The sequence below is a fragment of the Hipposideros armiger genome, unplaced genomic scaffold (assembly GCF_001890085.2).
Source record: "Hipposideros armiger isolate ML-2016 unplaced genomic scaffold, ASM189008v1 scaffold_148, whole genome shotgun sequence".
NCBI lineage: Eukaryota > Metazoa > Chordata > Mammalia > Chiroptera > Hipposideridae > Hipposideros > Hipposideros armiger.
Window position 1 is genome coordinate 1,530,026 of NW_017731498.1, and position 15,169 is coordinate 1,545,194.

Sequence of the window (15,169 nt, forward strand, 5' to 3'; positions counted from 1 at the left end):
GCTGGGCCTGGGACCTCTCAGTAAGAGGCACAGGGCATGCCTAGGTCAACCATGGATTGCCTGGGTCCTGCAGACCTTTTAAAGTTTTTAGGAAAGTCTGTAGCACTGGCTGAGGCCAGCTACCTGTGAGGAACAGCTGCTGAAAGAGGCTCAGGAGGTGTGCGAGTTGGGTGGTGTAGGGTCACGGGGAGTCACCAAGGTGGGGTGAATGATGTTCATGAGGTTAATACAGATTCAGATTTAACACTGGTGCTGGGCTTGGGGCCAATCAGCAAGAGGCCCAGGGAACCCCAAGGATAGCCATTGCCTGTGTGGGGCCTGTGGGACCTTTTGTGAATTTTAAAGAAATTCTGCAGTTTGGGTTGAGGCCAACTGCCTGTGATGAACAGCTGCTGAAAAAGGCTTGAGTGGGGCTCGAGTTGGGTGAGGCAGGGTCACAGGGAGTCACCAGGGTAGGAGGAAGTGTTTACTAGGTTGAAGCAGATTCATATTTGGCACCCACCTGCACCTGCTGGCTGTGTGGGAGGAGGGCTCAACACATGAGCAATGGCGGTTGCCCTTCAGCATTTGCCCTGAAGCCACGCAATTTGTTTTTACCGTGGCTGCCCCTCCAGCCCTCGCTATGAAGCCACACAATTCAGTTTCTCCCCATATGTCCCTGGTACCTTTCAAGCTGCTGTTACTTCACTGGAACTTAGGGCAAGTGTTTGCGAGTGAGTAAGTCTGTGCTCGGGCCCTGCAGAGGACACCTGGGCTTCCAGCAGCCCTCTGTCTCACCTGGACAGAGTGAAAATCCCCACTGATTTTCACAGCCAGACGTTGTGGGGACTTCTCTTCCTAGCACTGGTGCTCTGGGATGGGGAGCTTCGTGTGGGGCTGGGACCCCTCGCTTCTCAGGCGGGACCTCTGCACTGAGATGTTCCTCCTGATTCTCAACCGCCACATGTGGGTGTGGGACCAGACTGTTTTTTGTCTGTGCCCCTCCTATCAGACTAAGTGTCATCTTCTTTATATCCTTAGTTATAGGAATTCATTTAGCTAGACTTCAGATCGTTCTCCAGGGTGATTGTGTCTATAATTTAGTTGTAATTTTTGATGTGATCATGGGAGGAGGCAAGCACAGCATTTATCTACTCCACCATCTTGACTGGAAGTCATTTTGTGATGGACATAGGCTAATAATCACATGACATTCTCAACTGCAAGTGGTCTGAGAAGTGCAGTCTCCCATGTGCACATGTTGTCAAATGGCAGCTTAAAAGCTGGTGGAGGGCCGGCCGAGTGGTGTGATGGTTAAGAACTGGCTTGGGACGCCAGAGGGCCCCGGTTCGGATCCCACATATGAGGGCCAGTGACACTGCCCTCCACAGCTAAGATGCTGAACAACAGCTCAACCTGGAGCTGAGCTGTGCTGAGTCGCCGGCGACGGCGTAGGCTGCAGCCCCTGTGGCAGTGGGTTGCCATGGGCTACCGTATGTAGCCAGCAGCCAGCGTGAGCGGCCAGCAGCCGCAGTGAGTGGTCGTCCAGAAGCCGGCAACTGATCTGTCTCGCCCGGGAAGAGCACAATGATGGTGCCAACTTGGGCCAGTGAAGCAACGTCCTCCACAACTAGACTGAAGAACAAAATGACAGCAACTTGTCTGTTCCCCTTACCCCAATTCCCCAGCTCTGTTCCCATCCCCCCAATATCCCAATAAAAGAAAAAAATCTTAAAAAAAAAAAAAAAGCTGGTGGAATCAGGCCCTAGAAGCTGCTGCCATAACCCCTCTTCCCAGAGGGAAACCAGATATCCTTCAGAAAGTTCTTAATATCTTTTTGCCTCTGTTTCCTTGTCTGTAAAGTGAGAATTAAATAGTAAATGTAAAATATTTAGAACGATGCTTGGTATATAGTGCTCAAGAAATGTTGTTATAGTTGCTGTTATTGTGATTATTTCTAAAAATGATGCCCAAGCTCAATCATCATAAGAGAAATTCAAGGTTAAACAAAACTGAGACACCATGATAATACACTGTAGTAAGGTTGTGGTTAAAGAGGTGTTGCCATACATCGATGGTTATTTTTTATATTGGCACTGCTTCAGTAGAGGACAATTTGAAATAGCTATTTAAGGTAAAATATTTATTGGATTTTGACCTGGCAGTTCCATTTTTAGGAGTTTATCTTAAAATTTATGTTCACAAAAAGCCACATATATATAATAATATATGCAAACAATAGTTGCAGTATTGTTCGTATTAGCAAAAGACTAGAAGTGACTTAAATGACTCTCAGTGGAAACAGGTAAATGGTTAAATCAATGTAATGGAATGCTCTATAGTAGCATTGAAAAGCATTGAAATAGGTCTGCCTGTTCTAATATAGAATAATTTCTAAGATGTGCTGTTCAGTTGGGGGGAAAAGCTTCCACACACACATACATATCATGCTTATGTCACACACATACATATCACGCTTATGTAAGTATATACTATCTGAAAGGAATTAAAACAACTACTAACAGTGGTTGCCTTTGTGGAGAGGGTCTGGGAGAGAGGGTAGGGCGACTTACTTTCCTATACACTTTTGTACCATTTGAAACAAATATTTTTAAATATGTTTATGTATTAATTTTTACCCTCCCCCAAATCCTTTGTTCCCACCAGTACACATGCATATGCAAGTGTGTGTGCACGCACATAACCATGCATGCACAATTTTCAGAACATTCAAATGGTATTCCAGGAGTCTGGCTGTGCAGTGCCAGGGAATAATAGCCTGTCCTGATGGTGTTTAAAGCTTATTGATTATGTGTGTGATACTTGGGGCATAACAGGCACCTGATCCTCATCATCCGAATTGGTGCTGATGGGAAAAGTCTCCCTGGATTGTGGAAACAGGCCTTTGCTAAGTATGCTCAAGCTCTGAGGATTGCTTTATAGGTGCTGTGGTGGGTGTTGGAGCCAGACCTTGGTCTTGAGCTTGCCTTTCTTTGCCATTTTTAGAGGTCTGAAAAGAGGGCGACTAGGAAAGAACTTCAAAAGTTCTGTACCTCATTAGGAAGCGCTGGTTGTATTTAGCAACTGTTTGGTTCTATTTCAGTTTCCAGAAGTGAGAGCCAGAATGAAAATTCACTTGGCACAATAGGGTTTTATATTGTGCAGCCCCCTGGAATTTCTAGAAATACTTTTCAACCCTGGAAGAATTGGAGTCATGACCAGGTTCTTCATGTAAAACTCCTTAAACAGATGAAGTTTAGAGTTGTGTGGAAATTTATACATCTCCCTACTTTTTATTGGGCACTGTTTAAGCCAGTTGCTACTTGGATGAAGGCTATAGTCATCAACTCTAATGGCAAGATTAGGGTGAATTGTCTTACCCTTGTTCATATAATGTTTCACTATATGAAATAAAATATCTGTATGTATGTAGAAAATGTGGTCATATAAATGAGGACCAGAATATAATATTTTCTTTTGTGGTTTCATCCAGTAAATCTTAGGCTAGTGCTTCTTAATATTTTTTACCACTCTAGACTGAGGGGTGTCCCATTCCCATTGTTAAACAGTGGCTTGGTTGTGGCAGTGACTTTCTACAGGGGTTGGAGGTCTTTCAGTGCAACCTGGCGATGGTAGTGGGAGAGTGTCAAAGTAGAAATAAGGATTCTGATTTGTGTAACTCTGTCTCTCTCTCTCCCTCTCCCTCCTTCACTCTGTTCCTCCCTCCCTCCTTCCTTCCTAGTTGAGAATTAAGACAAACTAGTATTACAACCTTTAATTTTATCTCAATACTCAGGGGGAAAATACCTGATGAGGTACTTTGATTTCATCTAGTTCGTGTGTCTTCCCTCCATATCTGCTGTCTGCTTGCACATAAGCATGCACGTAATAGATAAGCACTGACTTGTAAGTGCGCAAGTCAAGCAACTTGTTTTCCTTCCATTGCAGGAAAAGGCCAAGGTCTGAAGGTGGAGGAAAGATTAGACACGTTCCTGGGGAAAGTGAGCAATCTGTCTAACCAAAGGTGGGTCATTTATTCTGGAATTAGCTTTTGTTTTCTGTTATTAACAGTGCCTTTTTGTTTTGCATTAGTTTAGTGGTTATTTAAATTTTTTTTTGGAATCCTTTTTGTTTGTTACAGCAGAGATGTCAGCTTATTTATAGGAATTGCTTGAAGCCAGAGTCATGGTGGATGTAGGAAAGTGGCCAATCTTCACTTTGCTCTCACCTCAGGAAATTGCATCTATTCGGAAAGCATGTGTCTTTGGCACCTCAGCCAATGAAGCATTGTACGTTACTGACAATGATGAGGTAAGAATCTCTCAAAATCCAGAGTTTAATTTTAAGGATTATTTTGGGATTGAGCTTTGAAGTGTGCAGTTTGAAGACTGAGGTAAGGTGGGGGATAAAAGAACCTGAAATTAAAGAAGACTGTGTCTTTCATATAATTTGTCTTTTCTTTCAGTTTCTTGATTTAATACCACTCCCCACCTTGCTACTCTTTGGGCTTGATAGTATAACCAAATAGTCTAAAACTTAATGTCACCGGAGGTTGAATTTTTCTTAACCGTTTTAGTCTCTTCCTACCCACTGAGCTGTCAAACTGAACCTGAGTGTGTTTTATTTTCAGAGCAAATAAGGGAGCCTTTGTGTAATGTTAGGCCAAACGACTCAGACAGAACTGTTTGTTTTCCAGGTCTTTGTAATTGGACTGAACTATAGTAACTGTCTAGGAACTGGAGATAACCAGAGTACACTTGTACCCAAAAAGCTAGAAGCCTTATGTGGAAAGAAGATTAAAAGCCTTAGTTATGGGAGTGGACCACATGTTCTCCTTAGCACTGAAGGTAAAGAGGGAACAAGTCCAGCTTTTCAGTTTGGGGGATATCGAACAGTTAATTCTAAGCTAAGGGGAGGTGGGGTTGGGTCAAATAATTAACTTCTAATGTTTGTCTCTTTATTTCTGAGAGGTAAAAGTTAAACATGCCAGGCTAACTCTGGAAGAGCCATAGGATGACTTACAAATTAAGCAAACGTCTGAGGTTTTAGGCTGCTTACTTAATGTTGTGGAAAATTAGATATAGCAACCGAAATGGTCCTTCCCCCTAAATTTTCAGTGAATTTGTGGTAACAAGGCAACTTTCAGGTTTACTTGCTACAGTTTTATGAACACAGGTGAAACTAGTTTTCCATTCTTTGTGTAGTTCCTGAACCTTGAATTCAAGAAATCTTGGTTTATTCCCTGGCATTCCTGAGGGTGCCTTACGGACAGATTCCTCTCCTCTTTCTCTCGGCCTCCACAAGATCACTAAAGGAAACTATGCATTTGCCTCTGGCCATTTGTCTCCACTGTGCTTAGCCAGAACCCCCTGAAAATCTGCTATTTATAACCTGAGTTCTTCCCTTTTTATTTTAGGTACATTAACCTATGCTTCGCTCTCTCAGGTCCTCAGCTTTTTGTTGGGTGGTTTTGTAGAGTGGCATTTGGGAGACAGTTTGCTCCCTGGCCTTTCTGTCTCCAGACTAGGAGCTTCCTTTGATGTTGCCATAACTCTTAGTATTGAGCTTTTTGATTGTTTCTGTCTCATATCTGAATCCATTCTAAGTTGTCTGCATCTTTCTGAAGCTGTGAGATCCAGATCTGAGCGTGATTGTCTAGTAAGAGTGTAACTGGTGTTGAGCATAATGAGGTGATTATCTCACTTCCGCGTTATGTAATCATGCCTCCTGGCTTCACACTGGCTCTTTCAAGCCGTTACAGCTTTGCTGACTGGTTCAGCTTGTCATCCATTGTGACCTAATGATTTAATGTTTTCCTAACACGTATCAATTTTAACTAGTCTTTGATTTCTCACTGAAAATTACTGAGGCAGTTTTTTAGAAAAAACATATACATTCAACTTTTTGGTTTTCTTCAAAGTGGTGACCTTAGGAAATTATAACTCTTCTTTTGGAATTATTTTTGGCACCCAAATCATACAGTTTTAACTATCTTGAGTGTTATAATTAAGATATAAATAAACATAAAACAAAAATATAGATATAAATAACTAATTTTCTTGTGGGAATATTTTCCTTTTTGTTTTTAATTCAATTTTGATCATTATAACACATTTTACACAATATACATTAAACATGTGTATTATGTATCATACATGTAAATACATATATTCATGTGTATTGTTTATGTTTTACAATCATATAGTTTTAAAACAATTTAACACTTTAAACCATCAAATGGTTTATGGCCTTTAGTAAAAACCCTTCATCTTCCCCCTCCTCACTCTTAGAAACTGTCCTTCAGAAAGAACTACTTTTAATTTTTTCAGGTGTTTCTTCTGATGTTTAATCTCATATTTTTAAATTAACATGCTTATCCTGCTATTTTTAAATTTTCAAATTTAGATATTATTCTTTGATTTTTTTTTTATAATGGCAGATAGAATTTAGCTCTCTCTCTTCCCTTCCCTCCCCTTTATCCTTTCAATATAGTGATTCACCATTTTGGTGAAATCAATATTCAACATTTACATTATTAGGACTCTGTCAGTATTATTTAGAGCTGAGCCACCTCCTTTCTTGTACAACTGTTTATTTTCCTGGGGTGTATTTACTTACTTTTCTATACATGTATCATTAACACGTGCCCAGACTCTTCCACAGGGCGGTGCTGCTTCTCTGTCCATCTGAGTATATCAGGCCATCTCTTGGAGCCCTCTGCCCTGTGTCAGCTTGGACTGGTCACTCTAAGCCTACTGCACAGCTGCCAGCCTAGAACTTCATTTCACCACCATCCCTGGAAGTCTTCTCATCTTTATCCTCTCTGGATACCCTCTTCTTTGGGTCCTATAATCCTTCTTGGATTTTACCATCATTTGGATGAAACACATTCTCTAGTAGCTTTCCAAGGGAGGATGTGTGAGAGAAATCTTTGAGGCCTTGTCTTAAAATGTCTTTATTTTACCCTTGCAATTGATCAATGGTTTGTTGGGGCTTAAAATTCCTAATTGGAAATCATGTTTCCTCAGAATTTTGAAGTCATTGTACCTTTCAGATTTCAAGGGTTGCTGATGACATTCTGACTTTTGCTATTTTGCATATGACTTTCTTCCTCTTTGGAAGCTTTAGGATCTTTTCTTTATTCCTAGTGTTCTGAAATAACCATGGTTATATATTCTGGTGTGGGTAATTTTTAATTTATTGTATTGATCATCTACTGGCCCTTGAATCTAGAAATTTCTTCATTTCTGGAAAGTTTTCTTATGATATTTCATGGACAATTTCCCTTGTTTTCTTGATTCTCTCATTTCTGGAATTTTTCTTGGAAGTTAGAGATTCTGGATCTGCTTTTTGGGAAATTTCTTCAACTTATCTTACAACCCTTATGTGAAATTTTAACATTTCTGCTGTTACATTTCTAAATTCTCTTTCTTGTTCTCTAAACGTTCTTTTCTAGAGCCTCCTGTTCATTTCATGGATTCAGTATCTTCTCTTTGAGGCTGTTATAATATCTGGATTATATGTTGCTTTCTGTCAATATGACTGGCTGCTTTTTACAAGATGGGATAGATCCATTTGGAGCCATCTTGCTACCAAATAGCTAGTTGGTCTCCTTGATGGGAAGAGCTGTATCAGGGGCTCTGCACTGGTTCTGTTACTGGTGTAGCGGCCATTCAGTAGTGGCAGTAGCTAGATCAGCCTTGGTTAGTAGGTCTAACTTTTGTATACGAGTATATAAGCTGACTTCTAACTACAAAGCTGATGTTCTTTCTATGTTAGTACCAAGTCCTTTCTTTAACAATTTTGCACCTATCTATCCTATTTTCTTACCCATGCCTCTTTCCCGCACCCCTCATCAGTGGTTAGTTTACAGGGAGGAAGGACAATGTGAAAGAAATTAAGGTTGGAGAATGAGTTGTGCAAAGTCTGGGGAAGAAAGTACACGGGTTACCGTTTGTTCTTGGAGCTGACTCTTTGTGTGTGACCACCTGGTATAGATGGAGTTGTTTACGCCTGGGGTCACAATGGATATAGCCAGCTTGGGAATGGGACAACCAACCAAAACATTGCTCCCATCCAAGTTTGTACCAATCTCTTGATCAAGCAAGTGGTTGAAGTAGCTTGCGGCTCACATCATTCAATGGCTCTGGCAGCTGATGGAGAGGTAAGTGCCTTTCTTTCATTATTTTTAAGTTGTGGGAAAATACATATGAAATTTACCATCTTAACCATTTTTACGTGTACAGTTCAGTGACATTAAGTGCATCCACAGTTTTGTTATCACCTCCACAATTTATCCACAGAACTCTTTTCATCTTGCAAACTTGAATGAAAACTCTGTACCCATTAAACATTAACTGTCCTCTTCCACCTTCCCCAGTCCCTGGCAACCACCATTCTACTTTCTGTATCTGTGAATTTGACGACTCCAGGTACCTCATAAGAGTTGAATCATACAATATTTGTCCTTTTTTAACTGCTTTATTTCACTTAGCGTAATATCTTCAAGTTTATCCATGTGGTAGCATGTGTCGGAATTTCCTTTTTTAAGGCTGGATAATATTCTATTGTATGTGTATGCCACATTTATTCATTTATATGTTGATGGATATTTGGGTTGTTTCTGCCTTTTGACTATTGTGAATGTGCCTTGCTTTAAGAAAACATAATGACCATATTGTGCTTGGTATGGTGTGAACATAGTATTTCTGTGTGCATAGCTGAAAACACTGTGGGCATACACTTTTTCTAACACAACCTGTATTTTGTGATCAGGACCACTCTTTTGATGAAAGTAAACTTTAGTCTTAAGGCAGTTGAGCCTTGTGCTATTTTCTAAGACTACAAATTTGATGTCTATGACAGTGTTCTGTACTTTTTTTTTTAATGACCCCATCCTTTAAGGTGTCTTTTGTTTGTCAGTAAATGTAATGATGTCATAGAAAATAACTTTAGAATGTTGATTCCAGTAGGTACTGTACTACTTCTTGTTAGGTCTCTGAATGTTAGAGACCTTGACTTAATGTTAGGTCTCTGAATGTTAGGTCTCAGAGACCTTGACTTACAGACAGAGCCATGCCTGCAAGAAAACAACAAAATGTCTGTTGGCCTGCATCTGCAGACAGAACCCAGCTTGCGATAACAGAAAATGCCCCAAACCAGCTACTGGCTTGCAGGCAGTCAACACTGTTCAAACAATGCTACCCTGTCATCACCACCCCTATATAACCCTCCTCACCCCCTCCCTCAGGGCTGCATGTCTCCTTTAGACGTGCAGCTTGGGCTGTAGCCATCTTTGCTCAGCCCGATAGACTCTCTGTTAATAAAATAGACTGTCTTAATAAATAAAATAGACTGTCTTAAACTTTCTTAACTTGCTTGACTGCGCGCGTTCCTTTACCGGCCGACCTATCACTTGTTCACCCCACAAGTTCCGTGCTAATCTTAAAGGTTGCTCAGCCTATTGATTTCTACCTTCTAATCTCTTATATCATTTGGTGCTCTTCAGTAAGGCCTTGTCATCTGCCCGGACTATTGCCATGATCTTTTATTCCATAGCTTTTAGATTGGTCAACCTGTCAATATTACTTCTCTACCTCCTGTGATTTCTAAAACACAAATCGGATCATATTGTTTCCTGTTAAAATCCTTCAGTGGTGTTAACAGTGATTTTTCTAAGTAAGATGGTTTATAGATGAGGAAACCGAAGAAGCTCAGGGAGATCAAGGTTTCATGGCTGGGATGTGCTGGAGCCAGGGCTAGCATCCTGGCTCTGGGCCCCAGAATCTACTGCTTCCGAGCCTGTTGCTTTGTTAGTAGAACTACAGTCTCCATCTTTTAAATAAAAGGCAGCTACATTGACAGGGAACTGGGGATATTTCAGAAGTGCCAGAAGAATGATTGTCGAAACTAGAATTTGCTAATTTATACAGTCCAGATTCCTGGTATTTTTTACTTTAAGCCTATGTTACTTTGGGTAATTGTGCTAAATATTTGCATTATTATACTAGCTATTCCTGTGAACCCACTTTCAGGAAGTGTTGCAGGTTATTTATTTTGTACCTGTGAAAGGAACCTGTAGCACATATTCTTTTAAAACATCAGTAGTGGGTTTTACTGTGGTTGCCTTGGGTAGTGTCAGACATGTAACTTAGAAGGTGCTGACAGAGGAAAGAAAGAATTATGGAAGCCAGAACTCAGGATGTGTGAGAACCACTTCCTGCTGGCAAGTGAAGCGGGGTGAGAGGGATCCTTAAACATTCTCCTTGTGTTGAAGTTATTTCCTCTACTGCCAACATTCCCCTTGCCCTAATTTTTCTCTTTGGTCATACTCCTGTTTGATAGAGTCAGTTGCTAATTAACTGGAAGTGATTTTTTGCTTGTTTTCATCTTTTTTACTAGCTTTGAACTAGCTTATAGATCTATTTGCGTGTCTCTCTTAGAAATGTGGTTTTCAGTTTGTGGCAGATCACAGGCCAAAAGCAATAAGCAGGATGCAGTTGAGGGGAGCTGCTTGGAGCTGACAGATAGCAAATGAGAACTCAGAGAAAATATTACCAAGAATAGCCTGACAGCCTGGTGTCATTTCTGTAGGGACAAATATCTCCTTAGTACTAGTGAGCATTACTGTGTTATGACATGGAACTGTGATTGATAATTACAATCATGATGGTCCTGAGTCATCAGGAAAGGTTATGTAATGTCCAGTATTGGTGATTAACAAGAGAGGGAAAAGCATAGTGTGGTTTCAAAAGGTTCCCATAAAAAAAAAAAAAGATTATTTGTGGCCAAAGAGTTAAGCAGATTTTTCATATCACTGATACTTATGTGGCATATACTATTTTCTATTGATGACAGATTAAGAACATAGAACTGCCATCATATAGAGCCAGTACAGCATAGTGGTTAAAAGCACTGCTTGGGTTCAGATTCTGCTTCTACACCTACTAACTGTGGAATCTCAAACAATTCACTTACCCTCTCCGTTTCCATCTCCATATATAACCTGAGGATAATAGTATCTATCCCAGGGTCACCTTATAGGATTCCTATGAGAATTAAATAGGTTAGTGCATATAAAGCACATAGGGCCATTTAGCACATGTACGTACTCTGTTAAGTGGGTTTATTTTTATTTTATGATGATGATTGTAGTTAGAGGTATAACTTTCACCCTCACCATTGTTTCTCTTCACCTTCTGTGTAGGTGTTTGCGTGGGGCTATAACAACTGTGGCCAGGTGGGTTCAGGGTCAACAGCAAATCAGCCAACTCCTCGCAAAGTTACAAACTGTTTACATATTAAGAGGGTGGTAGGCATCGCCTGTGGTCAGACCTCGTCCATGGCTGTTCTAGACAACGGTGAGGTGAGCTATCTTTGCATTCCCTTTTCTCTCCCCACCTCTTCTTTCAATGAAATGTCAGTTTTTTCATGAAATGAGTGTATTAGATCATGGAAGGAAGAGGGCTTTGTTTTGACAGCTCTATTGATAGAAGATGTTTGCTTCTCAGTATGAATTTTCAAATTCCAAGGTTTATCTGCAAGATTCTAATGTGTCTAAATTTAATTTTTTTGCAAGATCCATGTAGCTTAATGCTTACAGGTATTTGTTTGCAATTTAATGTAATTGATAAAAGAATTTGATACACCCTATTCTTCCAATGAAAAAATCAACTGTGTACTCTTTAAAGTTAGCTGATGATGTTTATAAGCCATCAGCGACCCCAATGCACATGAAGCCGGTAGAACTAATTACCTGCCTACATCTGAAATGTTTGTCCACAGGAGGAAGCACCTTGCAAAAGCAGAATGGTTTGTTCTGATTGCTGTTTAGCTACTTTTAAAAACCCGCCTTTCAGTGACCCTCTATCATCATCACCTTTGAGAAGATGGTTATTTTTATTAAATTATTCTAGTTGCAACTTCTATTTAAATGGGCCTGTTACCACCTATGCATGTCTTAGTACATAAAAATTATCCAAAGATACATCTCTGGACACAGACGTATGAAATCATGCCTTGGGGTGTGAGAGTGCTTTAGAGTTTACTGAGTGCTCACCTCTCTTAGGTTATTTTTTGAATCAATTCTGGTATCCTGGGTGACTTCAGAATTCCTTGGGATAGTCATATAACATTCTCCATTCCCGTATTAGTCACTTCCCATTTATTTATAAAAATAAATTTAATTTAAAAAGCATTATTATGTGGTCATTTTAACAAAGGAAAACAAATGAAACAAAGTAAAAAGTGAATTCCTTTTTCCCAATGTTGTTAATAGTTTGATTTATATCCTTGGGGACTTTTCTCTATAAAAGTTATATAATTACCTTTTTTAAAAAATTGGATTATTATACCTGTTCTTTTCTCTACGGTTCTGTAACTTCCTTGCTTAACAACGTGTGTTTTACCTGAATCTGTACTCAGACCATTTGTAGCTACTTTTCATATACTAATGGCTGCGTAGGTTTTCTTGTGTGGATGACCCACATGCCCAGAGCTCTACTGATGGACATTTCAATTGTTTCTGACTGTTTGCTGTTATAAACAATGTTGCACTGATTTTCAGTACTACTCTTTGTGTTTGTGTGTATCTTTGTACACTTAGGCAAATATTTCTGTTGACTAAGTTCCCAGAAATAGGATTTCTGGGTCAGGGAGTATGCTATTAAAATTTTTGATGTCTAGTGCCAAAGTTCAAACCTGTTACACTTCTGAAATTGAAACTGCTTTTAACCATTTCTTGCTAATACCTGAAAGTCCCTGTCCCCTTTTCCCCTCTGTCACATTGTCCTGAAAAGCCCCAGCCGATACTTGTTTGCTCTACATTGCCATGGGGCGCAGTGCCACCACACATCTTGGGTTTCTGATTTGAGCTAGACCTTTTTCTGTTCCTGGTCAGTCCTTTTTCCTGTGTCCCACATGGGCTGTTCTAAGCCTGTAACTCTTCTGTCAAACCTATGCCCAGCCCTGCTGCTTTCAGCTCATCTGTCTCTCACCCCAGATATCTAAAGAGTCACCACATTCTGTCATGTCTCTCCCTTTCTCTTCCCTTTCTCCTGGCCCCACTGTCACGGTCTTGGTTTGGACACTCATCAGAGCTCACCTATTTGCAGAGAGAGATGAATTTATCTACTGAATGGTCTTCCTGTCTCAAGTCTTACACCAGTCACCTTCATGTTGTGGCCAGTGTGGTCTTTCCAAAATGAAAATTTAAGCACATTAATCTCTGTTTTGAAATATTTCAGTGAAAGACCCATAGAAGTATTCCACTTTTCCTGGTATTTTATCCCCTTGGTCCTTAGGTTTCCTTCTAGTCTTTTCTCTTACCACTACCTCAGATGTGTCCAGCCAAGCCCACCTACTTGTCTTCTGAACTTGCCTCCAACACATTCTGTGCCCTGCACCTGGAATGCCTTCACCCACATCTGTTCTTCAGCCCTGCTCACGTCTCCACTTTCTGAAAAGTCTTTCCTCAACTCCCTTCCTATAGACAGATCCTCTCTCCTCCCTGCTACTGTAGTGCCTTGATTATCTCTCTATTATAGCACCTGACACTTGGGTGCAGAAAATTTGCATATGTTCACCTCCCCTGTTAAACTGTGACCAAAGACGTATTCCTAGTACCTTTCACAATGTCCTGACATACAGTAGCTGCCTAATTGTTAATGAGCATAAGCTTTCTCACGTATAAAGCAAGAACTAGTGACTTGCCCAAGGCGACCCAACCAGTAAGTTATGGAGTAGGAACTGATGCCACATTCTGTCATTCCCCACCCCTAAAACATCCTCTATGTGGAGATCCGTGTAGGATCATAGAGTAGAATGTGGGTGTTGGAAGTGAAGAAAGTGTACCTGATTTTACAGTCGGTTCCCTCTTACTAGCAGTTTTAAAAGCCCGTTCTCTCCCTTTCTCTCTAAGGTGTATGGCTGGGGTTACAATGGCAATGGCCAGCTGGGCTTGGGAAACAATGGCAACCAGCTGACCCCTGTGAGAGTGGCAGCCTTGCACAGCGTGTGTGTGAACCAGGTACGTGTGGTGACTCAGCGACTGGTCCCATCTCTCTTCCCAGCTCTGTCTTGGAGGAATAGTGGAGATTTACTCTTCAAGAAATCTTTTTGAACCATGCCCTATGCCTTCATCTTCCACATTTAAGATTATATCCTCCCTAAGTTCTGATGAGGTGAAGGAACACTATGGTGGTGGCACATCAGTCTTGACAAGTAAAAAAAGTGGTTGGAAAGATTTAGTAGTCTCAGGTTTAGGTGTTTCTAATGCTTTTTTAATGTTCCAGAGAATGTTAGTCCACACCTGATGATGAATTGGCATTCTGCAGAAGCTGGATGTAATCTTTAAGTAGATGTTTTCCCTGTCCTTCCTGGTTTCCTGTTTATGGTAACCATTTAAATTTATTTGCAGATTGTCTGCGGTTATGCACACACTCTAGCACTAACAGATGAGGGCTTGCTCTATGCCTGGGGAGCTAACACGTATGGGCAGCTGGGAACTGGCAATAAAAATAATCTGCTAAGCCCAGCACACATCATGGTGGAGAAAGAAAGGTAACGTGGCTGTACAATGTCTTAGGATTGTGTGTGCACTGTGGACGTGGGACTGTGTGCACTGGCGCTGTGGTGTTTGGCTTTGTCACTCTTCTGTTTATTATCATTCTCATTTTGAACAAAAGAATTTGAGTACCAGGCAGAATGAACATGAACTTGATGTGACTCCTATGCAGCTTTCTAAAATGACCTCCTGTGCTTAATAGGCATTAATGTATCTTGGTATAATTCCTACAGACTTCTTGTTGCCCATTTAGTTGGAAAGTAGAACAGGGTCTATTACCATGATGAAATACAAACTTTTCCTTTGAGCCAACTAAAACAACTTTTAAATAAATAAAATCTGCCCTTGAAAGAACACGATCTGTTTAAATATTGATTTAATTTATTGCGTGTTACTAGAATAGATGCTTACTGTTTCCTCAGCGAAATTGTGAGGTCTTATTACTAAGTTTTAGAATGTTGATTTCTGATTCCGGGACCCACCTAAGAAGCAGACTCAGAAATGTAGTAGGTTTGACTTAATGTCCATTTGGCTTGGGACATTGAGTCCCTGACCCCTAGACCAGTGTTTATCGGCCTCATGAGTGTTCTGAGCTCTGGTAGGGGATGAGAGAAAAAGTTGTATTTG

The 15,169-nt window shown here is 40.6% G+C and overlaps 1 protein-coding gene across 6 annotated transcripts in view; it reads left to right on the forward strand.

Annotated features, from left to right (window-relative positions):
- The window catches only part of RCBTB1 (RCC1 and BTB domain containing protein 1), a 67,330-nt gene that overhangs the window by 18,111 nt on the left and 34,050 nt on the right, over positions 1 to 15,169 (forward strand). For 5 of the 6 annotated variants that reach the window (XR_002124909.1, XR_002124908.1, XR_002124910.1 and 2 more), the window contains 7 exons: positions 3,928 to 4,003; positions 4,121 to 4,290; positions 4,676 to 4,826; positions 7,977 to 8,143; positions 11,186 to 11,344; positions 13,898 to 14,005; positions 14,396 to 14,538. Coding sequence is in view for 3 of the 6 variants with exons in the window: in XM_019650844.1 (XP_019506389.1) it covers positions 4,165 to 4,290; positions 4,676 to 4,826; positions 7,977 to 8,143; positions 11,186 to 11,344; positions 13,898 to 14,005; positions 14,396 to 14,538 (854 nt within the window). In the remaining 3 variants the exon portion in view is untranslated. The remainder of the gene's footprint in view (positions 1 to 3,927; positions 4,004 to 4,120; positions 4,291 to 4,675; positions 4,827 to 7,976; positions 8,144 to 11,185; positions 11,345 to 13,897; positions 14,006 to 14,395; positions 14,539 to 15,169) is intronic. The other variant, XM_019650845.1, reaches the window with a different exon arrangement.